The following is a 27,637-nucleotide window of genomic DNA, read 5'->3' on the forward strand; positions in this document are numbered from 1 at the left end:
GGGTTTAATTTAATTTAATGTTTTATTTTTTCCCCTCCCTTTTAATCTGTGTCTCTATCGAGTTTGCTTAATTGTACGTACTCTTCCAGTGTCTCCTCCATGTGTTATGCTTGTTGTTATTATTCCCGTTGAAATAGCTGGAGGAAAAACAAACACTGTACATGTTTTTTAAAAAACAAAACAAACTTTATTATGGAACAGCACACAGAAAACGTATACAACTTGAACAAAATTAACATAAGCCAGGGGGTTTAATATAAAAAGTTACATACATTCAAATAATTTAAGAGACTCTCGTGTTTGGACGACCTCCGCTACGTGCTCTGACGTCAGCGCTGTTGCGTCCTAACGTACCCGGAAGTAATTGTGCGCAGTAGCGGCTGCAGCTAGCAGCGGCTATCAGGAGAAGTTGTGGTGGCTAACAGTCGCAGCAGCTCCTCCGAGAGGACAGACGGAACGACAGACAGGTGAGGCTCACGTGCGACCGGCGTGTTTACGACTCTGACAAACAAAGAAACAGCTGGAGGCTTCATGACAGACACACCGCGTCTGAGTCACTGTTAGCTGCTCCAGCTGTTTCATCCTCCTCTCTCTCTGTGTGTGTGTGCGTGTGTGTGTGTCTGTCTGTCGGCAGCAGCAGCAGGTAGTGTCGGTCACAGGTGACGCCTCGCGGGTCTGAGCCCAGTGTATACCCGGTTAGCCTTCAGATGCTAACATAGTAATTGGGATACTCCAAATACTCTGAGTACTGCAGAGCAACTACTTTGATTAGTTTAAGTAAAACAGTAAAAGACTCGGATTACATGACTAAAGGTAATTCGATTACACTTCAGTTACAGATTACTGAGCTGAACTCAGTAGCTTTGCTAGCATGCTAGTTCTATCTTCAGAGTTGAGGTTGATAAGATAACCTTTATTAGTCCCACACGTAGGAAATTTGTTTTGTTACAGCAGAAAGTGGACAGTGCAAAGTTACATAGCAAAATTAGAAAAAACCCACTGGAATAAGATAAGAATAAGATACTGTACACAATAGAATAAAACAGAATACAAATGCTATATACAATTGAGTATAATACAACGAAACTGAAGTGGGTCCAGTGATGAGCTCACCAGGCCCTGAAACTGAGCCAGGATCAGCCACTCCAGGGTCTTCATCAGGTGTGATGTCAGAGCCACCGGCCTGTAGCTGTTGAGGTCCTTTGGGCGTGAAGTCGTTGGCACTGGTACAAAACAGGAGGTTTCCAGAGCTCTGGGACTCTCCCCAGGCTCAGGTTGAAGAGGTGCTCCATCACCCCACACAGTTGTTATCAAAGGCATCTGCTGTGATGCTCACACCTTTGATAAAGTCTCGCAAGTGTCAGCTTTGTTTTTATAGATATAAAAATATGGAAATGTACTGATGTATGATCAGAATTACAACATTTCTGACTCTCAGAGGCGAAATTTCCCTGATTGAAATCAAATCGATTCTAGAAATCAGTGACGATACCCGGCCCTAGTGGAGAGTGTCACAGGCTGCATCCGCGTTGGCCCCGGGGGGGGGTGTTATCGCGATAACATGCGAGAATTCTCGGGACAGGTAGTACGGTCGCATGCTAACGGCTAACAGCTCAATGTCTCTCACAGTGACGTGCCCGGGGGTTACACCAACTGTCATTCACAAACACTGCCAGTCCCCCTCCTTTCCTCTTACCGCTCTCCTCCTCCTCTCTCTCCGTCCTGTCCGCCCACAGCAGCTGGAATCCCGGTAGCATCACGCTTAGGGCTGGGCCATATTATACCGTTCACGGTAATACCGGTATAATGTTAGGCAACGATAGGAAAATGAAATATCGCGATAGAATATGAGTAAAACGCGCATGCGCAGTGCCTTTGTTTTCATGCACATGGCCGATTGTTGAGTGAAACAGATGAACCAGAATTGGTTTGTAAAAATGGTGCAACTTCAGTGATGTGGAACTGGTTTGGTATTTGTCCGTCAGATACACAACAACACACATTTTTTTTTTGCAGAACATGCAAGCGGCCGTTGTTATTGTCGTATTTGTCGGACTAAGATGCTCTTAAATCTGGGAGTAATCTGGGTCCTAAACTCCGTATGCTTCAGGTCAAACGAACACTGCAGCATCACTGAGAGTTAAAAACTGTCTAAATTCTTTCATCTTTAATAAAACGATCAGCATTGCTGCTTTACCAGGTGTAACTATAAAGTTTAACTTCCAGGCATCCATGAAAACAAAAGTTATTACATTTAACGGAGTTAGAAGTTAGCAGGAAGCTAGCGGAAGTTAGCTCGCTAGTTTCGCTAGTTACCTAAGCATGATATAGCATGTTCTGACTGAGAGATTTCTGAAAAAATTCAAACGTACAGCTCTGCTATCACTTCCAACATAAATGAAGACAGGAAACTAAACAGCAGTGACGTTTGTAGGGTTACTGAAGTTGGGCTAGCTGGTATATCATATAATGATGGGCTACGTGATCGCTAGCGACACAGCTATGTTAGCATAACATAAACAGTGAAGCTGGAGGACGAACACTAACACTTTCCCATTTATAAAAGTTAACGTGAAGGTTCCTCATGGTTAGAGACAAATGCAATCGCATGGCAGGATGCTGTAAACGGACCAAACTTCAGTCAGGAGAACAACTGAGATAATCCATCCACAATACGAGGTTAGTCATTAATATACTGCACACTGCAGTTTAATGTTGCAAAGCTCCTCTTTTTAACTTCAGTGGATATTATACATGGTTATGCTCAGGATATGTCAGCCCATTTCCACTGGAAATGCCTTTTGGTTAAACTTTCAGCAAGGAATTTGCATTTGCACTGTTACAGTTTTATAAAGCTTTAATGTACATAAAAACCAGCTTCTTGTTTAAGTGAAAATAAATGGAAGGTTGTCTTTTTGCGCTAGTAATGTTGTGGAGTTGTATTTTGTCTCGCATCAATTATATCGTCAGTTATATCGTTATCGCAAATTTTCAAATATATATCGTGATAAATATTTTTGGCCATATCACCCTGCTCTAGTCACGCTCGTGTCCGGAGTTAGCGGTGTTAGCCAGGACTCCGTTAGCATCATGATGCTACATTGCCAGTGTCTTTTTTTTTTTTTTTGTATAAAAAAAAAAACTTTATTAAGAAACAGTATACAGAACATGTATACAATCAGAACAAAATTAACATATGCCAGGGGGTGTAATACAAAGAATTACAAACATTCAAATAATTTGTTACATTGCCAGTGTCATGCCAGCACCACTGCAGGATGCAGCGCTAACAGCTGATCCCCACTGTAAACAAAGGATCCATGCGCTGGGTCCCCAAACACGGCTGAAAGAGGTGGAAAAAAAGAGAGAAAGACAACCAAGACTAGCACAAAACGGTAGTCCATGATTGCAGAATCTAATTGCTAAAACTTTAGTTACAAAAAATTACGAGAAAGTAAAGAGGAGATAAGAAAGAAGGTCAGAATGAGCGGAGCTGCTGTAACAGGCTGCCACACACGGGGGGCGCCGGAAGTAAGGTTTTCAGGGGTCATCACACTGACCCTAAAGTAATTCATGCTAAAAATCTTGCTCTGTTAAGGAGATATATAAATATGAAATAATAAAAATAAATAAAATGAGAAGGAAAAATGCTGCATTAATAATTCTGTTTCATCTGCACTTTAGCAGGTGCTAAAATACTCTGATTACTACAGTGAGAGTACTCTGATTACTGTATGGTGGCAGGTGTCAGGACAGTGGTTATCAGTGTGAAAACCGAAGACAATTCAACTTTGATAACAGATATATGATTAACTTGTTAATTTTAATGGCTAAATTTCATCTTCACAAGTCCAAATGTTTAGGAAGACATCCCTCTTTTTATGTATTCTCCTTTGAACTTGTACAGTATCTTAATTCAGCTAAGAACTCCACTAACCCAAAAGCTATAAAAACTATTGGTGTTTGTGAAAAAAATCAAGATCTTTCAATCATTTTATTCTTTGGCTTGATCAGTTACTTTCCCCCTAGCATATTTATATTGTAGGTTCTGAATATTGTTTTTTTTTTTGTTTGGCTATGGTATGCAATTTTTTTGTAAGTACAACACCATCAATGTGGTACTGTTTAATTCTATTTTGTACTGTACTGATGTTTAAATAAAGGTTTGAATGAAAAAAAAAATTGGTTATCAGTGTGAAGGTTCTGAGCGCGCTCATACTGAAGGAGGCATTCGATTGGCTGTTTTCCTGAGAACTCGTTTCATTGGTTAGATGTTGTAAACACTCCCTGTCATGATCATGATTGCTAATTGTTAGCATTTGTGCGTGTGAGCAGCATGATAATGTCACATTAGGTTGGGCAGTCACATGACCTGTTACCTGTCATCAGGTGTGTCTGTGGATGGAAGTGTGCAGCTCTGCAATGGGACCAGAGCGCGTCTTACCGAGCTCCGAGGACGAGCTGGGAGAGGACGAGCGACCGACGGACGGAACGCTGCCGCCGGGTGCCATGTGGGGTGGGGGGGATGGGGAGGAGGAGGAGGCAGTGGGGGAGATGGAACCGGATGGCGAGGAGGAGGAAGACGAGGAAGATGGCAGTGGGGGAGGGTACTACTACCAGCCTCTGAACCAGGAGCCCGACGGTGTGAACGGTGGCGAACAGCCAGAGGATGAGGAGGAGAAGCGGGGGGAGGAGACGGGGGAGGCGGCCTCCCACTCTGAGCAGCTGCAGCAGGTGCAGCAGCGGATAGAGGTGAGATCTGCCCCGCGACAGGTGAGCCACGTCTCCCCTGGCACTCAGCTTACCTGCACGTCTTTCCACAGGTGTTGGGGTTGCACCTCCCCGAAGCTCCGCCTCCTGACAGCGACGAGGAAGAGGACCCCGAAGGAGCAGCTTCTGAGAGGAGCCATGCCTCCATCCCCATGGACGCAGGTGAGACACACACCTGTGACACCTGTTCGGTGACTCAGAATAAACACTGACATCACTTCCTGTAACCCGCAGATCACGTCGAGCTGGTGAAGAGGACGATGGCGGCCGTGGCGCTGCCATCTTTGGGCGTGCCGCCGTGGGCGCGGGAAATCTCCGACGACCAGTGGAAGGACATGGTGCGTGACACGCTGCAGAGCCGACAGAGCGCCGCCGCCCTGCGCAAACCTCCCCGGGCCCTGAACGCACCACAAGAACTACATCAACTCTGAACTCTGACTGTCCTTGAATGCACCACATAGACATCACCATCACTGTGGGACCCTGAACGCACCGTGACCATTCCTACAGATTAATGGACTGAGCACAGCACAACCACTTCAGGAGCCCCCAGGTGACATTGGACACCTGAGCTGAGCTCACCTGTAGTTCATTATGACCACTTCAGGGCCCAAAGATAAATACAGTGCTTTGTTTCTCCAGAAAAGTGTAATTTATTGAAGCCCATAAAGATTCCAGGTGATCAATATGGTAATTATGAATAATAAATTAACAGTTTCAGTGAGTGATTGTTCTGGTGTTTGTTTATCACTGGATAAAAAGTTAGATATGTAACTGACAATATCGTTTTCTAACTTTAAAATCATACAGATATATAAATCAGTTATTGATCGGATCTGCTGATTGGTGGTAAAATATCAGTTATTGATCACTGTTTGATAACTCATGCCTGACTTATTTTGCACCTGTGTGAAAACACCGTCCTTTCTTTCCCTTTCCAAATAAAAGCGTCACACCGGTGCACAGTGTAAATGTAGTTTCACTGGAACATTTTTTTTCTTGTCTCTGTGACGAGTTTTTAAACTGAAGTGGAAGATCAAATAAAGTCCGACTTCAATGTTTGCATCAGTGTTTTATTGTGAAAAAGCATCGGTCCCCATATTTCTGAGGGTCAGCGCGTCCGAGAACTTTTGTCACTACCCGATCCGTACCGGAAACCCGATCGGTACCCCGCATGCGCGAAAGGTTTCTACTTCCGGTCGTAGCGTTTTACGATAGTTACGGGTCAGAGTATCTGTTAAGATGTTAAGAATAACAAGTATATCTGAAAATGTTTGCAATAATGAAGCATTTCAGTACAATGTAGACAAAAACGAAAAATAAAAAAGTTACGGATCAGGACTCTCCGATCCTTACTGCGCATGTGTAAAGTCTGACCGTACAAATCGGGTCTACCCGATCCGTACCGCGCATGTGCAGATGTTTTCTTCTTCTTCTTCTGTTCGTTTAATGGCAGTTTACTCCCCAGTGTACGGGGATACCGCCACCTGCTGACCGAGCGAATAAACCCTATTATAAACTGAATTATCGTCATTACAAACGTGTGTTAAATCTGATTTAGCGATAGTCGAGTGTGTTTATGCTTGTCTGTGAAGAGAGGATTGTTGGAATAGTGATGATGATGTGCGCTATCACTGTCAATTGTCAGTAAACACTTCATCTGGCTGATGAATCTACACGTGAGATATTACAAAGTCTGCATTATTAACTCTGCAATTCGGCGCCATTCTTCTTATTTTACGGCGCTGTTGCTCAATCGGGGGACGCTCTCTGTTGAGGAGAAAAGCATGAATTTCTTTGTATACGGATTATCCATTGTTTAAATGTCCCGGGCAGTCGAAAATGAGGCAGAGCTGTTGAGAAATGCTAGGAGCTAACTGGGCGCTAACCGCATCATTCAAATATATTGAATGTCGCAAAGAGAGGAAGTGACGTAAGATTTGCGCATGCGGGGTACCGATCGGGTTTCCGGTACGGATCGGGTAGTGACAAACATCAACGGGAGCTTTTTTTTTTTTTTTTTTTTTTTTAATTAAATTAAACTTTATTTATAAACAACAGTATAACATACAAGGCACCATCATTAATCCGATTATGTTACATCCTCGGTTGAGCATTATAGCAAAACAAACAAACAAACAAAACGAACAAAAAAACCCCCAAAACAACAACAATAAGCACAAAGTTAAAAGAGTTAGCACAAAAAGAAAGAACAGTCATTGAAGGATTCGAACCAAAGGCAAAAACTAACGTGCAAAAAAAGGGCAGTCGAGATTATAAAATAGGGAGTTCTTTTTTTGTTTTTGTTTTTTAACATAGGTTAAACTCTTTAAATAAAACAAGTTTATGGGCTTTCTTGTTATTCACAAGTTTCAGCGATTTAGCCCAGAGTCTAAAGTCATTCAGCCATCTGTTTATACAAGGTTTAGCTTTAAAGTATCTGCATTTGTGAATAAAAATTTTTCCCATTAACAAAATCGTCCTAATCAACAGGTCAAAATCTGCATTCTCAGCAAGTATTCCAAATTTTATTACTGTCACCGTCAAATGTGGTAACTGAATTCTCCTGGACTGTAGCCAGCTCCACATGTCAGTCCAGAAGGAGTGCACTGATTCACAGTTGAAAAACAAGTGATCCAGACTTTCAATATCATTTTCACAAAATGTGCAGGCGTTCACATCTAAATTAAATTTCCGTCTTAAGAATTCATTGGTTGGATAAACCTCATTAATGATTTTAAAGTGAACCTCTTTTACTTTAGGGGAAAGAGGAAGTGAAATGTACTTTTTTCTTATCGCCTTAACCTCCATGGTCTCAAATTCTTTAAGGATATAATTTCTTTTAACCGGATTAGGGCAAATTTCGTTTATCAAAATATTCCTGATCACTTTGTTTGTAAACCTGCTGTCACCAAATTCAACTCCAGCTATGCAGAGCTGCCTCAGTCCAGGAGAAATTTTAGAGTGCACAATATCTTCTTTTATCATTGATCTCAAAGGGACTGGAATGGCTTTCACTAGGGATTTATATCTCTTAGCAGTACATCTTACATCAAATTTCTCACAAAACGTCTCATGTTTTAATAAGATCCCATTATCATCCATAAAATGAGCTACAGCCCAAATCCCTTTAGATCTCCATTCATCCACGTACACAGATTTCCTACACAAACGGATATACCTGTTGTTCCATATAGGGGTATTGTGAGGAGTAAAGTTATGTTTGTAGATTAATTTCCAGTAGAGAAGGACCTGCTGATGGAAAGCTGAGAGTTTACATCAACGGGAGCTTGAACGCGGCACAGGAAGGTTCCTGTGAGCAGCAGCTGGGACAGGAAGTGGTTGGATTTTTGCACCTGTGGAATAATCACAGCGCCATCTGCAGAGTTTTGGGGTCATTTGAAACACTCCCTCCAGCTTGAGTCTGAGCGCGTGATGGGGAGCAGTCGTGGGTTTACATCCAATCAGATGTCAACAATGAACAGGCTCCGCCCCACCAAGCAGTTCAGGTTGTTTAGACGGACGAGTTAATCAGACTGAAGCTGTGTCCCAATTCAGGGTCTGCACGCTTGAAGTACGCGCACTACGCGTACTACGTACGGTGCGTACTATAAGTATGAGAAGTGCGGAAGTGAGAGGCTTGTGAAATGGGACGGTCGTCGCGCTGTTCAGGTTGCCTAGCAACCATGATACTAACCGCGAGACACGTTACATACAGCTTTGTGTGACAGAAATGAAGGAGAAAAATGTTTTGTTGGTCATTCATTTTTGTCATAACATCACTTTGATTAGTTGAGTATCTGAGGCTGAGACCACAGGACTGTAAAACATGATTGTTGGGCTTCATGTCTGTGCTGAACAGTCATTTAAGATTAGTTAGTAAAGAGGAGATATATACACATATACATATATATACATATATATGTATATATGTATATATATATATATACATATATACACAAATGAGCACAAATGAACCAGCTGCTAGTTAACGAGAGACACCCGGAATGGCTAACTGAAGGCCGGACGGTCCTGATCCCCAAGGACCCCAAGAAGGGACCGGTCCCCTCCAACTACCGACCAATAACCTGCCTCAGTACTACATGGAAGCTCCTGTCAGGCATCGTATCGGCTAAGATGAACAGGCACATGGGTCAATACATGAGCGGGACACAGAAAGGAATTGGCAAGAATACCAGAGGTGCAAAACACCAGCTACTGGTAGACAGAACAATCAGCCGAGACTGCAAGACCAGACTGACCAACCTGTGCACTGCCTGGATTGATTACAAGAAGGCCTATGACTCAATGCCCCACAGCTGGATACTGGAATGCCTAGAATTGTACAAGATCAATGGGACCCTAAGAGCCTTCATCAGGAACTCAATGGGGATGTGGCGTACAACACTAGAGGCCAACTCCAAGCCCATAGCACAAGTTACCATCAAGTGCGGGATCTACCAAGGAGATGCTCTGTCCCAACTGCTGTTCTGCATAGGCCTGAACCCCCTCAGTGAGATCATTAACAAGACTGGCTACGGATACCGACTACGGAACGGAGCAGTTGTCAGCCACCTCCTGTACATGGATGACATCAAGCTGTATGCCAAGAGTGAACGAGACATCGATTCACTGATCCACACTACCAGGCTATACAGCAATGACATTGGAATGTCGTTCGGACTGGAGAAGTGTAGTCGAATGGTAACAAAGAGAGGGAAGGTAGTCAGAACTGAGGGGATTGAACTACCAGAAGGCAACATTGCAGACATAGAGGACAGTTACAAGTACCTGGGGATCCCGCAGGCAAATGGGAACCATGAAGAGGCCGCTAGAAAGGCTGCAACCACCAAGTACCTGCAGAGGGTCAGGCAAGTCCTGAGGAGTCAGCTGAATGGTAAGAACAAGATCCGGGCCATCAACACATACGCCCTGCCCGTGATCAGGTACCCTGCTGGGGTAATAGGCTGGCCAAAGGAGGAGATAGAAGCCACTGACATAAAGACAAGAAAGCTCCTGACCATGCATGGAGGGTTTCACCCCAAGTCCAGCACCCTGAGGCTGTACGCTAAGCGGAAGGAAGGGGGCCGGGGACTGGTGAGTGTCAGCACCACAGTCCAGGATGAGACAAGGAACATCCAAGAATACATTGGGAAGATGGCCCCAACTGACCGAGTGCTCAGTGAATACCTCAGGCAGCAGAAACCCAAGAAAGAGGAGGGAGACGAGGAACCATCATGGAAGGACAGGCCCCTGCACGGTATGTACCACCGGCAGATAGAGGAGGTGGCTGATATCCAGAAATCCTACCAGTGGCTGGACAAAGCTGGACTGAAAGACAGCACAGAGGCACTAATCATGGCAGCACAAGAACAAGCTCTGAGTACAAGATCCATAGAGGCTGGGGTCTATCACACCAGGCAAGACCCCAGGTGCAGGCTGTGTAAAGATGCCCCAGAGACAATCCAGCACATAACAGCAGGGTGCAAGATGCTAGCAGGCAAGGCATACATGGAACGCCATAACCAAGTGGCCGGCATAGTGTACAGGAACATCTGTGCCGAGTATAACCTAGAAGTCCCGAGGTCAAAATGGGAGATGCCCCCAAGGGTGGTGGAGAATGACCGAGCTAAGATCCTGTGGGACTTCCAGATACAGACGGACAAAATGGTGGTGGCTAACCAACCGGACATAGTGGTGGTAGACAAACAGAAGAAGACGGCCGTAGTGATCGATGTAGCGGTTCCGAATGACAGCAATATCAGGAAGAAGGAACACGAGAAGCTGGAGAAATACCAAGGGCTCAGAGAAGAGCTCGAGAGGATGTGGAGGGTGAAGGTAACGGTGGTCCCCGTGGTAATCGGAGCACTAGGTGCGGTGACTCCCAAGCTAGGCGAGTGGCTCCAGCAGATCCCGGGAATAACATCGGAGATCTCTGTCCAGAAGAGCGCAGTCCTGGGAACAGCTAAGATACTGCGCAGGACCCTCAAGCTCCCAGGCCTCTGGTAGAGGACCCGAGCTTGAAGGATAAACCGCCCGCAGGGGCGTGCTGGGTGTTTTTTTTATATATATATATACATATATACATATACACATATACACATATACATATATATACATATACACATATACATATACATACATATACACATATACATACATATACACATATACATATATATACACATATACATATATATACACATATATGTGTATATATACACATATATATCACTGACTTTCAGCTTGTTGTGTTTGTGGATATATGACTGACTTTAATTATTAAACATTCGCACATAAATAAGTGACGTCATATTCAGTACTTTAGTTCACTCTTCGGCCGCTCCATCTTATTAGGGAAATGCCATATACATAAATGTAAATTTCTAAACTCAACCCCATCATTTAATTTGTTTCTGATTGAAATTGAATATTACTTAAACTCTCTTAAATTAACTTCCAATGAAAAAGGTTTATCATTGATTGAAATTCATTCAGAAATGTCTAACGAATGAGCTGTCACAACTTTCAAGTACAAAGTTGTTATGAAGTCTGTCACATTCCCCTTTTTTTTTTCTTTTTTTATCCTTTATTTATCCTTCTTATTTCATTGTACTGTATATTGTTACTCTTATTTGCCTTGTATTAGGGGTGCAACGATATTCGTATCGATATTGAACCGTTCGATACAGTGCTTTCGGTTCGGTACGCATATGTATCGAACAATACAACATTTGTAATTTATTTTATCAATTTTCCTTCTGACGATGCTGTCTGTGTTGAGCGCTCAGTGAATCTGTGTTCGACTACTCCGCCTAGGCTGCACTGTCGAGCGCAGATCCACTGAGCGCTCAACACAGACAGCATAGTCAGAAGGAAGAGCGCAGGGCAAGCTAGCGAGACAGAAGTTAAGCTCTACTTGCAAATTGAACCTCATTCAGATCTGGCGTTTGGAATTATTTTGGTTTTCATGTGACGTATGACCCTGAAGGTAAGCAGTCATGGACTAAAGTAAAACAGTATGTTGGATGTGCCATGCAATGCTCAATTACATTGGTGTGAACTAGTGTGTTAGCGCAGTTAGCTCGTTAACGTGTTGGCCGTCTAGCCCCATGCACAGAGCGATCGGCGGTAGCTCGTTAACGGAGATTTGCCGTGTTGTGGCGTTAAGGTCATTTCAACGAGATTAACCTGAAATCACTAGTGGGAACACAACGAATATGACTGCACATTTACGCCGACATCATCCTAGTGCAAAGACAAAAACAACAAGCATGCTACTAACTTTAGCCGAGTCATTTAGACCGCTGTTAGCACATGATTCTCCTTATGCTGCTGAGAATATAGCCCAGAAGAAGCGGATAGTATAGCTTTTATTTTGGAAAGAGCCATTTCTCTGTAATAAACTCTCTTTTCCAAAGATGAGTGATTCCTCAATCAGATACAGGGCTCGCAAAATCGCTAGCCTGACATCCCGGAGCTAGCGATTTTTTCAGTCGGGCTACCCTGCCCGTCGGGCTATTGTAGGAAGGAAAAATATATGTCAATGCTTTTGCATTCTTTCGGAAATGTAGCTGGGTAATTATGTCATTGGCATCGGTGAGCCACTGTCAATATGTGACATATTGAAGTCGCGTTTGAATTTGCGCTTGTTTTTTTGCTTTCACTTTGCAATCGTGCGAACTGTGTATAGAGAGCGACAGCACTGATCTGTGAGTGATGATAATTTGTGCACCAATTCCTCTGACATCGTCTTATTAATCGTTAGCTTACTATGCAAACATGACAAGTGAAATCTCCCGCAGCTTAAACATGTGAGAGGTTGATCGCGCAGAGAATCGCTGAGTTTATGTGAGTGCGTGTGTAAAAGTAGCAGGATATATATTTTAGTTCTGCTGAGCCAAATAAGACAGGTCAGGGTGAAGAAGTGACAGCCAAAGAAAAGCTTACCACAAAACGGAGAAGTTATGACAAATCAGACTATAAGGCAAAAAGAAAGTGCAGCTTTATGGTTTCATGGACAAAAGAATTTCTGTGGCTGCAATATGACGAGCTAAATAACCAGGGCTGCACATAAGTGGTCCGCAGGTGCGCATTCGCTGTCAAAATAAAAAACACGCACAAGGGTTAGGGTTAAATTTAAAAACTGTACTTTTGAGTTAAAATATATATTTATAATTTTAATAAATGACAAATTAAAAATGCATGAACATTTTTTTGTATCGAAAAAATATCGAACCGTGACACCAAAGTATCGAACCGAACCGTGAATTTTGTGTATCGTTGCACCCCTACCTTGTATGTCTACTGTACAAACTGAACTGGAATGACTGACTGTTCACTTTATAATTTCAATAAAGTTTGGAAAAAAAAAAAAACCTCTTCGGCCGCTCCCTTCTGCCGTATTTTGCGGCAAAATTATCCACACCCACCGCCGCGCTATGAATTGTGGGATATATGGGACCACGAAGCGTGGGGAAATCGACGGCGCATTTGGAGTACGCATTTGAAGCACACTTTGAATTGGGACAGCCATCGTCGCGTGGCGGTGACGTAACTGCACTTGAAATGCGTACTTCAAGCGTGCAGACCCTGAATTGGGACACAGCTTGAGTTTAGTTCAGGGACGCTGCTGAGAGAAAATCAGTTGTGTCTTCACTGAGATGTTTGAGTGTTGCTGTGAGACAGGTGAGACCGCCATCTTTGTAGTTTTTTGTAGTTCACTTGTGTGTGTGCGCGTTTGAAAGAAACACGCAGTGGGCAGGTTGACTGTACTTCAGTTTATTTCTGCTGTACATACATGAACATCTGTACAAAATCAGACTTTCATACCATGTGATGCTCGACCTCATTAAACATCTGTACACGATGACAGGAAGCAATGTCTCACTGTCACGGCCCGAGTGGACAGCACGCCGTCACACAACCCCGCTCCACCTGTCAGTCACTGCTGGAGGGAAAAACAAACAGCTGTTTGTGCTAAAGGTTTGGTTCAGCAGCAGATTCAAAAACATTTTTTCAGCTCTCACAAAAAACAAAAATATAACTTAGACTGAGTGCGGGAAAGTTTGGTTCAGCCTGGAAACAGAAACGTTAACTCCAGCAGTGAATGACTGATAGGCGGAGGGGTCTCCGATTCTGACTGACAGCTGGATCTGTAGAGGACATGCCAACACGGCAGCAGGAAGAAGTGCACGAGCGACAACAAATGAAACAGGCCCACAAGAACAAAGACTAGAAAGTATGTCGGCGTGGCCACAAGTCCGTACGTGGGATAGTTACAGAAAAGACAGAACCGCCCATCTCCACGGAGGCCTTTTTTCTTTTGTTCCTCATGTTTCAAACTGTTAAACAAAAACACACGAACGGCGAGGTGGACATGTCACAGCGTGCAAAATGTTTGGCCAATGAGGTGCTAAATTCATACAACTGACTTCATGTCAGCGACGCCAAACAGGAAGCTGAAAACGAGCCAATCGCATTGTTCCAAATCTGCTTTTATTACGAGCATCAAAACTGAAACGAATTAAGTTTACGCTGTGAAGAATAAAGGATGGATCGTGTGACCTCAGCAGCCAATAAGGTTCCGACTCCGCTGACAGAAAAAACACACACAAAAAAAAATTCTATAAAGAAGCAAAACGTAATAAAAAAAAAAAGTTTAAAAAAAAAAAAGGTGAAAATTAGATTTTAAAAAGTTACAAATTTAAAACTAAAATGTGAAAAAAAAAAAATCAAAATGAAGTTGCTGTTCTTTTACATGATGACGGCATCGTTAACCTTTCCTCCTGTGTCCTCTTTAAGGGCCCTCCCATCTGGCACCAGTGCAGTCAATCAATAACTGATCAATAATCAGAAGCGTTTGACCTTTAACCCGAAGAGCTGCTGGCTAACACTTGAGGCGAGGCGCCCTCAGCTGGACTAAATAAAAGATACACAGTGTGTGTGTGTTGGGGGGGTCCTGATAGGATGTTTACATTCACTGCGTCTTCCACATCATCATCATCGGCCCGCTTCAGTCTGCCGGACGTACAGACTAGCAGTCAATTGGCAGAGCTAGGGTTCAGGGGCGGAGCTGTGAATCCGCTGTTGGAGAACCAAGCGGGTCAGTGAACGCATCAGCGCTGCGTTCAGGTGCAACGGGACAGAAGTGAGGAGCTGCAGCAGCACTGCGAAGCCCAGACCACTCTGCGTCTACTTCTCGTTTCCACGGAAACACTAGGTCAAAAATCCCCCCTTTTGAGGAAGGGGCTCTACACAAAAAACTCCGCCTTGTCACGGTTCATGCTTTTATTCTGAAATGTCAGAATGCTGTAGCTGATGCCTTTTTGTTGAACTGTGAAGATGATACAGCTGATGCTTTTATTCTGAAAAATAGAAAATGAAAAGCATTTAGTTTGAAGCGTACAGATGCTACAGCTAATGCTCTTATTCTGAAAAACTTTAGTTGATCGTTTCGGCCGACTTTTATCTGTTAGCGCGTTTGTGATCATCGCTGTCCTGCTGTCCTGAACCTGCTATGGTTCTGATCACTAAAAACAGGAACCAGCTGACCTGCTGCTGGCTCACTGGATGAAGCATTCAAAGACGATTGTAAAAGTAACGGTGAGGCGTGTGGGCAGAAAGCAAATGCAGAGACAGCAGCTGCAGATCACGCAGCGTGGCGTCCTGGGGCAGGACGGGCTGCCGGCAATGTGTTGGTGTGCCTGATGTGGGTTCAGAACAAACAGCAGCAGGAGTTAAAGCGTGGGTGGAGGCGTGGGAGTGTTAGTGCAACATGAAGCTGATGTCCAATCACGGTGGACCGCTGACACAGTTTAAACAGCAGGTGGACGGACGGAGCTTCTACAGTGTCCTACGTGTGGTCGGCCACCGGGGGGCAGAGCTGAGCCGTTCTTATTTTTTTATTTATTTTTATTTTATTTTTTGGGTGAACGCGGCGGTGTCAGCTCCGCCCTAGTCTGACCCGGGACCAGGCTCTCCACGACGGCATCAACTTCCTCCCCACGGAGACGGACGCAAGGGGGCGGAGTCTGGATTAGGAGGGGCCGCCTCCTCTGGTCAGAGAGCCTCCTGATTGGCCGTCAGGTACTCTTCAGCTCGCTTGTGAGCCTCCAGAGCTTTGATGGTGTAGACGTCCTGCGGCAGCTCCGACTTCCTCCTCATCAGGACCTTATCCTTCTTTAGATCCTTCAGACCCTGCATGCACGCACATGCACACACACACACGCGCACACGCACACACGCGCACACACACACACAAAGATTCAGTGATTAAAAATATTTCACTCACTCTCTGAAACTGAACCAATATTAATCTTGGTCGGCGTTAAATTTAGAAATTACTAATTTTTTGAATTTTTCAAAATAAAATTCAAGTAAATTTAAATGTGTTTCTAAATAAAAACAAATGTACCAATAAAAATATTCTCTGGGATTTAAATGTTTTTCTTCTCATATTTAAAGTAAAATGTCAGACAATCGCTGAGAAACGAATTCTAAAGATGATTTTTTTGCACTGATTCAAACATTAAAATGTAAAATTACAGGAAATCTTTAACAATAAGTTTCATAATATTCATATTCATCTAATTTTTTAATTAACAATACTTATTGATGCAATTATAACTAAGAGTTCGGAATCAAACTGTCATCACATCAAACAGGAAGTCACAGAGAAATTGTCACACCAGAATATTAAAGCATTTTGTCTGCGAGGACGTGAGTGAGATCACTCTGTCTTTGTGTGTGTGCGTGCTACCTGTGATGCCTCGCTCTCCACAGTCTTCTTCAGCAGCTGGATGTCTTCAGCTGTTGGCGTCTCTGTCTCCATTGAGTACACAGCAACGCTGCTGTTACTGTACACCATGTACTGCACACACACACACACACACACACACACACACACACACACACACACACACACGTACGTTACAGGTTGCCCTGATCCTCATGGATCGTCACATACACACATTAATTAGACACTGGGAGCTGACCTCTTCTTGTGGGTGGAGTCCTGGGCGTAGGGGGTGGAGCTTACTGCTCTGAAAGTAAAGAGAGACACAAAACGTTAATAGGGGAGGAATCCCGATGACCTCTGACCCACATTTCTTCTAGAGACTCGGGGGACAGAGCTGATTAATCTGCAGATCGATCAAACAGAAATCGCCCACAGAGTGAAATCAGTGAACAGCCACCTCCTGCTATAGACACACAGTGTGTCCTGGTTTAACATGAACTCACTGCTGCAGCACAAAGTGCTCCCCTCACACTGACGGGTAGTTTTCTCCCCGGTATCGTCCTGTAAATAGTTAGCTAACCAATCACATGACGTCACGCTGACAGAAACGTTAGCAGTTGTTTCTTAAAGCCAGCGTCAGTCACATCTGCAGGGCTCAGTGTGCAGCGTTTCACGTCCCCGTACTTGCTGTACCTGAGGGTTCTGCCGAGCCAGCTCCTCGATCCTGTGCCAAACCTCCTCCCGCTCCTTCAGCTTGTACTTCTCTCTGCAGGAGACGCACACAGTGAGAAAGAGGAGCAGAGGAAGAGGGGCAGAAAGCTGTGTGAATCCCAGTCGTACTTTTGTTTCTCGGCCTTGTACTGCTGCGTGCAGTCGTCAAACAGCTTCTGGTTCATCTCCATGAAGAGCTTCAGGGCGTTGTAGATCAGGCCGTGGATCGTCCTGAGGAGGAGGAGGAGGAAGATCAGTGTGGAAACAGTGTGAGCTGCAGCGAGAACAAACAGGAGCCAAGACTCTTTGTTTCATTTATGTTTTATTCATTTGTAACGTCTGTGACGGAGGCGGGACTGTGATGGCCTCATCGTCACACTGAACTCTGTGGGCGGGGATCATTGATCTCACAGGACAGAAAACGAGCGTGGGCGCCTCAAGCAGCTTCCTGCGCTCACATCCTCACCCTAACCCTCCAAAGCTCAGCTCTCATTGGCTCAGTATTGATCTGAACACTCGTTACATCAGCGCTCCTGCTGTCTTTGTCAGGACACCGCTGACTGGCTAACAAAGATGTGGGCGGAGCTGATCAGTGGTTTGTGTGTGCGCGTTACTTGTTCCAGTGGCTCTTGGAGTTCTTGTAGAGTGCAGGGAACATGATGGGGAGGATCTTGGCGGCGTTGTCGCTGATCAGACTCATGATGTACTCGTTGTTCCAGTAATACAGCGCTCTCTCTGCCACCTGCGCGCGCGCACACACACACACACACACACACACACACACACACACACACACACACACACACACACCTGTGTAGGTAAAAGCTGAGCTGCAGTAACTGGGAGCTCTGGTCTGATCTGGAGGACTCGGGTTAGAAGCCCACTGTGATGTCACACATTTTTACAAAAGCTGACATTCAGAGGAAATGACACGTTCAGGTTTGCATGGACACAACTAGGGCTGGGCCATATTATACCGTTCACGGTAATACCGGTATGATGTTAGGCAACGATAGGAAAATGAATTATCGCGATAGAATATGAGTAAAACGCGCAGTGCCTTTGTTTTCATGCACATGGCCGATTGTTGAGTGAAACAGATGAACCAGAATTGGTTTGTAAAAATGGTGCAACTTCCGTGATGTGGAACTGGTTTGATGTTTGTCCATCAGATACACAACAAAGCACATTTTTTTGCAGAACATGCAAGCGGCCGTTGTTATTGTCATATTTGTCGGACTAAGATGCTCTTAAATCTGGGAGCAATCTGGGTCCTAAACTCCGTATTCTTCGGGTCAAACGAACACTGCAGCATCACTGAGAGTTAAAAACTGTCTAAATTCTTTCATCTTTAATAAAACGATCAGCATTGCTGATTACATTTAACGGAGTTAGAAGTTAGCAGGAAGCTAGCGGAAGTTAGCTCGCTAGTTTCGCTAGTTACCTAAGCATGATATAGCATGTTCTGACTGAGAGATTTCTGAAAAAAATCAAACGTACAGCTCTGCTATCACTTCCAACATAAATGAAGACAGGAAACTAAACAGCAGTGACGTTTGTAGGGTTACTGAAGTTGGGCTAGCTGGTATATAATGATGTGCTACGTGATCGCTAGCGACACAGCTATGTTAGCATAATATAAACAGTGAAGCTGGAGGACGAACACTAACACTTTTCCACTTATAAAAGTTAACGTGAAGGTTCCTCATGGTTAGAGACAAATGCAATCGCATGGCAGGATGCTGTAAACGGACCAAACTTCAGTCAGGAGAATAACTGAGATAATCCATCCACAATACGAGGTTAGTCATTAATATACTGCAACAACATGGGAATAGAGCAGCTGCCAGAGAATTCAACATTAATGAATCAATGGTACAGAAGTGGAGGAAGCAAGAAGAATGAGTTTAATAAAGTTTGATTTATCTGACTGCTTTGTTTCGCTTAATGTGCCTTATAATCCCGTGCACCTTATGGTCCGAAAAATACGTACTGCACACTGCAGTTTAATGTTGCAAAGCTCCTCTTTTTGGTAAATGGTAAATGGCCTGTATTTGTATAGCGCTTTACTAGTCCCTAAGGACCCCAAAGTGCTTTACACAACCAGTCATCCACCCATTCACACACTTTTAACTTCAGTGGATATTATACATGGTTATGCTCAGGATATGTCAGCCCATTTCTACTGGAAATGCCTTTTGGTTAAACTTTCAGCAAGGAATTTGCATTTGCACTGTTACATTTTTATAAAGCTTTAATGTACATAAAAACCAGCTTCTTGTTTAAATGGAAGGTTGTCTTTTTGCGCTAGTAATGTTGTGGAGTTGTATTTTGTCTCGCATCAATTATATCGTCAGTTAAATCGTTATCGCAAATTTTCAAATATATATCGTGATAAATATTTTTGGCCATATCGCCCTGCTCTAGACACAACTGAACACCTTTTCAACCAATCACATTCATTCCCTGATCCCATGAGTCCGTCACCAGGCGGCGGGGACAGGAAGCGGTCGTGTTTCACAGAAACAAACAGCCGCAACTGAGCGCGCTCAGACACAACATCGTTCACTGGATCCGACTTCCCACTGAAGGCTGTGCTCTCCGTGCCCGGTTCAGACCCAGCGTCACTGAGCACTTTATCCGGCCCACATCTCAGAGTCACGGGTAAAGCCAACATGCATGTGTTTGGACTGCGGAGGAAGACTCACAGCCACAACCACAAGCAGCCTTGCTGCTGCGAGGCTAACCACTGCGCCGCCACGCCGACATCAGGCACGTGCAGGGGGGGGGGGGGGCTAGAGGGGCTTGAGCACCCGCCCCTTTCCTGATGGGTGCCCAAAGTGCCCTTTTGTTGAGGCAACTTTTAAAAAAATAATAATTTTTAATGTGTGCGTGCGGAGTCCTGTCTGTGCTCCTCAACAATAATATTTAACTATTAATCACAGTTTTGCTAAATAAAAGGATCTGGCTTGCATCAGTCACATGACCACATTTAACCAATGATCGCCCTTGACGGCAGAACGCGCTGGTTACGAGCCGGGAACGAGCTCACAAAGAGCACGCGCATTTTTTCCGGTCCGGAGCTGCAGGAGAAACACAAGTTAACTCAGAGACACAGACTGATGCGACACAACCAGTAAGTAGGTGCACAGCGCACACTGTAGTGTGTAGCACCCAGGAGTATCAGCTTATTACGTACACGTTGGACTGACGAACTGAAACAAACGAGCGTGCTGTGTGTGCAACAGCGTGACAAACATTACCTGTCCTTTTATTAACTGCACAGGTAGTGCTGGTCATAGCTGCTGGCTACCTGTGTAAGGCTGTCATGGGTCTGTAGCTCTGTCACATATTTAGGGAACATATTTAGTTTTAAAGGAAGTTTCCGGGCTTTTCCTGCCTTTCTGGAGGGATTATATTTCACTAAAAAATGATCTAATATGCATGTCCACATAATAATTATTATAATTATAATATATTTAAAAACACACGCTGTATTTTAAAGAACATACATTAAGAAGCAGATTATATTAGATTTATATTTTAAATAAGACAAAATTTGGATGTTACAGCAGTAAAATGATTGTATCTCTACAGTTTAAACATGTAATAAGCTTTGCCCTGCACAGAGTGGATAGTGAAACAAATGGAATCATCATAATGACATTATTTCATATTTATTACTTCCCCCTCCTCATTGCTTTATTATTGTAGCTCTAGTAATAAATATGTAAGGATTCTGGATCAGCACTGTGATGCCCATAGTATATTCAGTATTCTGAAGAAGGTCTAAAATGTCACTGTGTGTGCATGTGTGTGTTTTATGTATATGGATTATTTTAAATTATTACTCATGATATAACATTGTGCAGACATGGCTGGTAAGGACATGAGGAGGAAACAGCAGGAGCTGTGTGAGGCTACTAAAAGCAGGGCTATAACATTTTTCTGTCATCATTTTATTATAGATTAAGTGCTGGAGTTGTTAGGTGTGGATAATTAGATTATAGTTTATTGCAATAGCAAGTTGTGCCTTGTTCTCAGATAGACAGCAAGTGGAGAGTGATATATGAGATGATGGAAGGAAGAAGAGAAGCAAAGAGTGATTCACAGGCAGAGCCTAAATTATTTCTCACAGTTTTTTGTGTCCTTATGGTTCCAAGCGCTGTCACCAATCTTTGCATTTTGTTATTATCTCATGACACTTGTTTAATCTGCTACCATCTCTCCTGTGGACTTTTTAATGTCTACAGTCTCAGATCAACACAGCCCTGCCCCTCCCATATTAGACTCTTGATGAATGTGTGTTGTTGTTATTCAGCCTGGTTCAATGTGCCCCTTTTTAACTTTGGGCACCCGCCCCTTTAAACCTCTCTGCACGGCCCTGGCCGACATGCTTCCACCCTCAGTGAGCTGGAAGAGCCCAGACACACAACCGGCACCGTGGCAAACAGCTAACAGAAGCCCTGGTCCTGGTACCTGGAAGTGTGGGCTGGAGACACACTTGGCGAGCTGTCTAAAGAGCGGCTCCTGGACTTTGACGAACTCTGACGGCTCGATGACGTCCAGAATCTCCTCCAGCTCGTTCAGGAACATCACCTCCTTCGGACTGTGAGTTTTTGGCCAGAACTTCAGCAGACCCATGATCACCTGCAAGGGTCAAAGGTCAGCGTGTTACAAAAGTTTAGTTACAGCGATCATAACTGCAGCTCTCCAAACAAGCATGACGATTCAGTCGCTGAGCTTCGATGTGATGAAGAGCAGCTCTGACTAAACTAAGTGTAAATGGAGCCCGGCGTGCAGCCAGGAATCGAACCGCCAACCTTTCGATTAGTAGCTGACCTGCTCTGCCCATAATTATGACATCATCAGGTCAGCAGGGCCGAATCGTGCCACATGGATCAAGCTTGTTTGCTTGGTTTCTGGGTTAAATCTGCTCCGCCTTAAACTCTGATGTCTGATTGGCCGATCAAACGTGCACATGGCGTCCACATGCACAGTTTTTTAAATGTTTGTGAAATTTCTGCGTCAGCGTGAGTTTATGCTGACAGTGTGAACTTCCTGTTTCGGCAGGCTCAGGCGCAATAGCGACCAGTGAGGCCAGTGCAGAGTTGAATGCCCTGCAGGGTGAAGGCGCTCTGACGTGTTTTGGTACGCACTTCAGCGCATGACCGCGTATTTTTTGTGTGCGGCGCTGCAGAAACCCAGGGTTGTCATGGAAACAGGCTCAGCAGGGAGGTACTCACAGGTTCGGTCAGGCTGCTGTCCTTCTCCAGGAACTGGACCACGCAGTAGGCCAGCTGAAGACGAACAGACAGACGCAGTCAGCAGAGACACACGGACGCTACAGATGAACTGACGGACAGGGCGACCTCTGACCTGTGGGTGGTACACGCTCAGAGACTTCACTTTGTGCAGAGGCAGCAGAACCCGGATCAGGAACATCTTGTGTTCTTCTTTGAGAGGCAGCGCGAAGCCGTTAATGATGCTGAGACACACGGGGGGGGGGGGTCACTGAGGTCAGAGGTCACAGGGTGTGTGCGTGTGCGTGTGTGTGCGTGTTACCTGCCCAGGATCTCCAGCAGCTCAGCGATCCCGTTGTGATGTTCCGTCTCATAGATGAACCTGCAGGTGGATAATGTCAGAACCTCGACTTTATTCACGTCACACATTTAAAACAACAGAGCTGATTAAGGCTACGTCCACACGTACCCGGCTATTTTTGAAAACACAGATTTGTCTATGCGTTTGCACCTTTCGTCCACATGTAAACGGCGTTTTCGGTCACTGAAAACGGAGATTTCTAAAAACGCCGGTCAGGGTGGAGATTTTCGAAAACTCAGTTTTTGCATTTACATGTGGACGAGGAAAACGCAGAAAACGCAGCGTCAAAGATGTGCGCCGCGTTATTGTTTCGGTGAAATGAATTTCTACAATACTGTTACTGTTAATTCTACTCTCTGCAGTGTTTAAATGCTTACATATACACACAGTTACTGTCCCTCCACACATACGACTCGGTTCTGCTTCTATGCCCCAGCTTTGTTTACTATTTCCCACCGAGGCTTCTACACTTCTGATTGGCCGACATTTCTACACTGTTAGGAATATATCGCCAGCTGTTTATTTGGCATGTTCCTAGCAGCGTTTACGTGTGGATGGGATTGTTTTTTAAAACGAAAACGGAAAATCTCAGTTTTCAAAAATACCCGTGTACGTGTGGACGTAGCCTAACACAACGATCAACATTAAAATAAAATCAGAAAATCCAATCGTCTGTGAGGATGTCAAATATGTACCAATGTGTTTTTAATAAAGACTTAAATGTGTGCAGGTATGGAAAGGTAGCTTCTTCCATAGATCTGCTGTTACTGCTGCAAAAGCTCCGTCACCTCAGGTGAGCTCAGAGCTCTCACAGGTGTGTGAATGTGGAGCAGCTCAGACAGGTGCACAGGTGCCAGTCTGTGAAAAAGTAGCAATAAAACCGTAAAATCAATTCTAAGGTGAAGATAAAGGGGTGTGGTCATGCATGCATGTTCGATACCTGTGAAGCCCAGCACGATAAGGCTTCAGTTTGGCTCTGATGAAACCAGTCCAGACTTTTTACAGCAACACAACCATAAGGAGCCAAATGACTCGAGTGTCAGAAGACTCCCTTAAGGGGTCAAACTTAAAGCCTGTGACATCTGTCTTTCTGTCATTAAGATTTAACAAATGTATCCTCATCCAGGGCTTAATCGCTAAGACAGTTTAGCTCAGGCTCCCATGGATCTCTGCTGTTCAGCCGAATGAGCACACACACATTAGCAAAGAGGTAATATACACAGTGAAAAAAGAAGTGGGCCCAGAATATACCTTGAGGTACTCTTAAAGCGAGAGGTGATGTTGTAGAAGAACAGTCTCCCACAAGTACAGAGAAACCTCTGCTGGTGAGGCATGAACCTCGTCAGAAGTGGTTTTGATTGGAGCTTGGTGTTCTAGACGAGACAGAAGGACGCCAAAGGCAGCAGACGAGTCTAGAAGCAACGAGCGGTCTCTGATCTAGAACCTGACTCAAACTCTTCCACACACAATATAAACGACTGTGTCTGTGACGCAGTCATTTAGATACAGGTCTGGAATTAGCAGTGTTGGCCAAGCTACTTTGAAAAAGTAATTAATTATAGTTACTAGTTACTTCTTCAAAAAAGTAACTGAGTTAGTAATTGAGTTACAAGATTCTAAAAGTAATTAATTACTTGAAAAGTAATTCAGGGCTCTAGACTAACTTTTTGCCACGGTTGCACAAACGTTAGGCACACCTAAATTTTTCATCGCTGAACACCGCAGTTTTACATGTGCACTTTTTTGGGGGGGGGGATTGCTGTCCACACAGACAATATTGATTTGTAAATGATTAACTAACAATCTTGTGCTTGTGCTTAAAGTGCTTTGGCACTCTTTGGTGATATTGTAGACAATGTTAAACTTAATAATCATCTCGGCTCCTCTGACGAGCTGTTTGCTGCTGAAAGGCCATGGGCAGAGGGGACACTTGGGCATTTATCGCAGCATATATTGTGTTTTCTGGATAAACTGCTGCTTTTTCAGCGTTCAGAGATTGATGGCTCTGTGTCAGAGCTGGCTATGAATTTCAGACGGATCAGGCCTTAACTTAACAAAAAGTTATCAATAATTCTTTTCATCTTTTCTCATTACCCACAGCTACATCCACTCTGTGGGGCCTAGGCTGCTCACTAGGGCTGCGTATCATCACTGATTTCTATAATCCATTTGATTCTGATTCAAGAGATCCCAATTCAATTCAGTTTTGCCTCAGACAGTCAGAAATATAATTCTGATCATTTATCAGTACTGATACATGTGAGCCTTCATCAGAGGTGTGAGCATCACAGCAGAGGCCTTAGTGTCAAAGTAACTGAGAATAAAACTCAGAAAAACATGAAGGAGATTTTCCTGGCCTGGATTTTTATAGCAGAGAACCTTAAAAATATTCTGCAATATTCTGCAATTTTGCATAGTTTTAAAAAGTTTAAATTTCTTCAAATTGAACAGCAGAAATGAGGCTCTTTTTCTTTCAACATATTTTTATTGATTTTATAATTGAACAGTATACAACAATCACCTTCAAGAGAACACAATAGAAGGTGGACAGCAAGTCAACAAGGTGGTAATACAGCATACATAAATGTTACAACAGAGTACATTTCACTTAAGTTTATCCATCAGGCTAATGACTGGTTGCCAAATCTTATAAAAAACTCTCGGTTAGACAAGGTAAGAAATTAGGCTTTCTCGTCCGAGGTCATTTAAGTAAAAAACAAAACAAAACAAAAAACAGCGGCCGACAGCGCTGTAAACAACGGTAGACTGACGGGTAATAAGAGAATGAATAATGCCAAAAACAGAGATTTGAGACGGGAAACTGTCCTTGAGAGAGCGAGAGCTGTGCATGAAGTGTGATTTTATTGTGGGGGAAGCAAAACAGCAAAAGTTAGTGGGAATTCATGACGATGTTTATCAAATGTGAAGCGTAGTTTGCATCTTCTTTTGCTGCTGGTTCAGTGAATTTTGGTTGGAGAGAGACAAAACCTGCAGCTCAGAATCGAGTGCAAAAAAAGATGTAAACACAGCGCGGACCCGATGCATCAGAGTCAGCGAGCTGTGGGCTTTCAGCCCCGACGCCGTGTCCGTGTGCGGGCTGAAAGCCGAGAAAGAGAAAGCTGACTGATGCGTCGGGTCCACTCTGCGTTTACGTCTCTGTGCAGAATCCGTGTACCTGCTCTCATTTACTGTTTGCTGGTTGTTGAAATAGTTTTGTGAGCTTTAACCTGAGATTCTCGCGTTTCTGGCAAAAAACATTTATATTTAAAAGTCGATTCAGGATTTAATGAATTGATATCGCTTTATTCAAGCTACTCACCTCTGTCTATCCGCCTGCACTTTCAAACGTACACACGAAGGACTACATGAATATCTGGACCACGACCAATCAGAGCGGTCCCGCCCCTGACTATCTCTGATTGGTTTAGACCACGATAGGGGCATAATATGTGTCTGTTGTTGACCACACGGAGACTTTCAGAGTTGCAAAGACTTTTTTTTTTTTGTTATTCGAACAGGTGGTCACACCGGTGCAACCTAAGATTTTTTTTTTAGTCACACCATTGAAAAATTTGGTCGCACTCTAGAGCCCTGCAATCATTGCGTTACTTAAAAAGAAAAAAAAGTTTAACCTTCTGGGGTCCAGGTTATAATTGGCCATTTTTAACTACTTTTGATGTTTCCTCTACATTCCACCTTTAAAAACTGTTTACTTTGCCTTGTTTTCAGCACAACCTCACATGTCTGAATTTACAGTTGTGTTTTCATTTTGACAAACTGTATTAACACAATTGATCTAAAAATCAGACAAAAAACAAAATTCGAGTAGAAAAAGTTATATTTTTACTGTGACAACCAAACATATTTAATGAATCATATTTCATAACTTTAAATGCAAACAAATGGTCAATTTAAAAATCATATGCACAAGTTTTGCAAACAACAAAGTTATTTGCAGCCATTTACCTTTGACCCCCTTTTTTTAAAATAACCATTTCAAACTATTTACAGAACAATCAGCTGTTCTTCAATAAGATGCCACACAAATTATTTGTGCCACTCCAAAAAAAATAATTTCTGTCCACCATAAAGGAGAACATCACAGCCTGATACCTGCAGGTCTGACAGCAGCAGCTGTATCACTCCTGTTTCTACCTGGAGGCAGCAGTTGCCTCATTGTTCTGACACACAACACAAAACTATCCACAACACTACACACTAACTACACAAGACAACACACTAACTACACACTCCAAACACCACAAATCTCTCAAAACTCGCTCTCTCTCTTTTTCTGCTGTCTCTCTCTCTCTCTCTCTCTCTCTCTCTCACTCCTAAAACTTTTCCCTCTTCCCAAACAACCAAATGTCATGTTGCCATATCATTTTTTGGATTGGTGGACATGGTGCATTTTTCACCAACATGAACGAGTTGTTTTTGGTTTTGTTTTTTTATGTTTTGGTCATAAGCAGAGTGTGCTTGCTAGCGCTGTCCTTAGACGTTAAACGTGACGAAACTATTGAGGAAAAACACCGTGTAAAATGATAAATGGTCTGTATTTGTATAGCGCTTCACTAGTCACTAAGGACCCCGAAGCGCTTTACACATTCAGTCATTCACCCATTCACGCACACTTTCACACACTGGTGATGGCAGCTACATTGTAGCCACAGCCACCCTGGGGCGCACTGACAGAGGCGAGGCTGCCAGACACTGGCGCCACCGGGCCCTCTGACCACCACCAGTAGGCAAAGGGTGAAGTGTCTTGCCCAAGGACACAACGACCGAGACTGGTATATATAACCTTGTTGC

The 27,637-nt window shown here is 43.8% G+C and overlaps 2 protein-coding genes across 2 annotated transcripts in view; one reads left to right on the plus strand and one right to left on the minus strand.

The window, feature by feature from the left end:
- The first annotated feature begins 349 nt into the window (after positions 1-349).
- mea1 (male-enhanced antigen 1) lies at positions 350-5,831 on the plus strand. Its single transcript, XM_085476838.1, has 4 exons — positions 350-467; positions 4,390-4,752; positions 4,824-4,932; positions 5,005-5,831. The coding sequence occupies exons 2-4, from the start codon at positions 4,402-4,404 to the stop codon at positions 5,199-5,201; spliced, it is 657 nt and encodes a 218-aa protein (XP_085332964.1). The 5' UTR covers positions 350-467; positions 4,390-4,401; the 3' UTR covers positions 5,202-5,831.
- Positions 5,832-13,535: 7,704 nt separating this feature from the next.
- ppp2r5d (protein phosphatase 2, regulatory subunit B', delta) overlaps positions 13,536-27,637 on the minus strand; it is a 37,719-nt gene continuing 23,617 nt past the window's right edge. The window contains exons 8-17 of the mRNA XM_085476842.1: positions 22,787-22,846; positions 22,601-22,709; positions 22,468-22,521; positions 21,701-21,871; positions 17,836-17,963; positions 17,351-17,452; positions 17,204-17,276; positions 16,767-16,814; positions 16,532-16,642; positions 13,536-15,969 (exon numbers count right to left, since the gene is read on the minus strand). Of these exons, the coding sequence (XP_085332968.1) occupies positions 15,832-15,969; positions 16,532-16,642; positions 16,767-16,814; positions 17,204-17,276; positions 17,351-17,452; positions 17,836-17,963; positions 21,701-21,871; positions 22,468-22,521; positions 22,601-22,709; positions 22,787-22,846 (994 nt within the window). The 3' untranslated portion in view covers positions 13,536-15,831. The remainder of the gene's footprint in view (positions 15,970-16,531; positions 16,643-16,766; positions 16,815-17,203; positions 17,277-17,350; positions 17,453-17,835; positions 17,964-21,700; positions 21,872-22,467; positions 22,522-22,600; positions 22,710-22,786; positions 22,847-27,637) is intronic.

Source organism: Copadichromis virginalis, linkage group LG13 (genome assembly GCF_057382275.1).
Source record: "Copadichromis virginalis isolate Kocher_CV1m ecotype Utaka linkage group LG13, C_Virginalis_male_GT1.1, whole genome shotgun sequence".
In the NCBI taxonomy this organism is placed as follows: Eukaryota; Metazoa; Chordata; class Actinopteri; order Cichliformes; family Cichlidae; genus Copadichromis; species Copadichromis virginalis.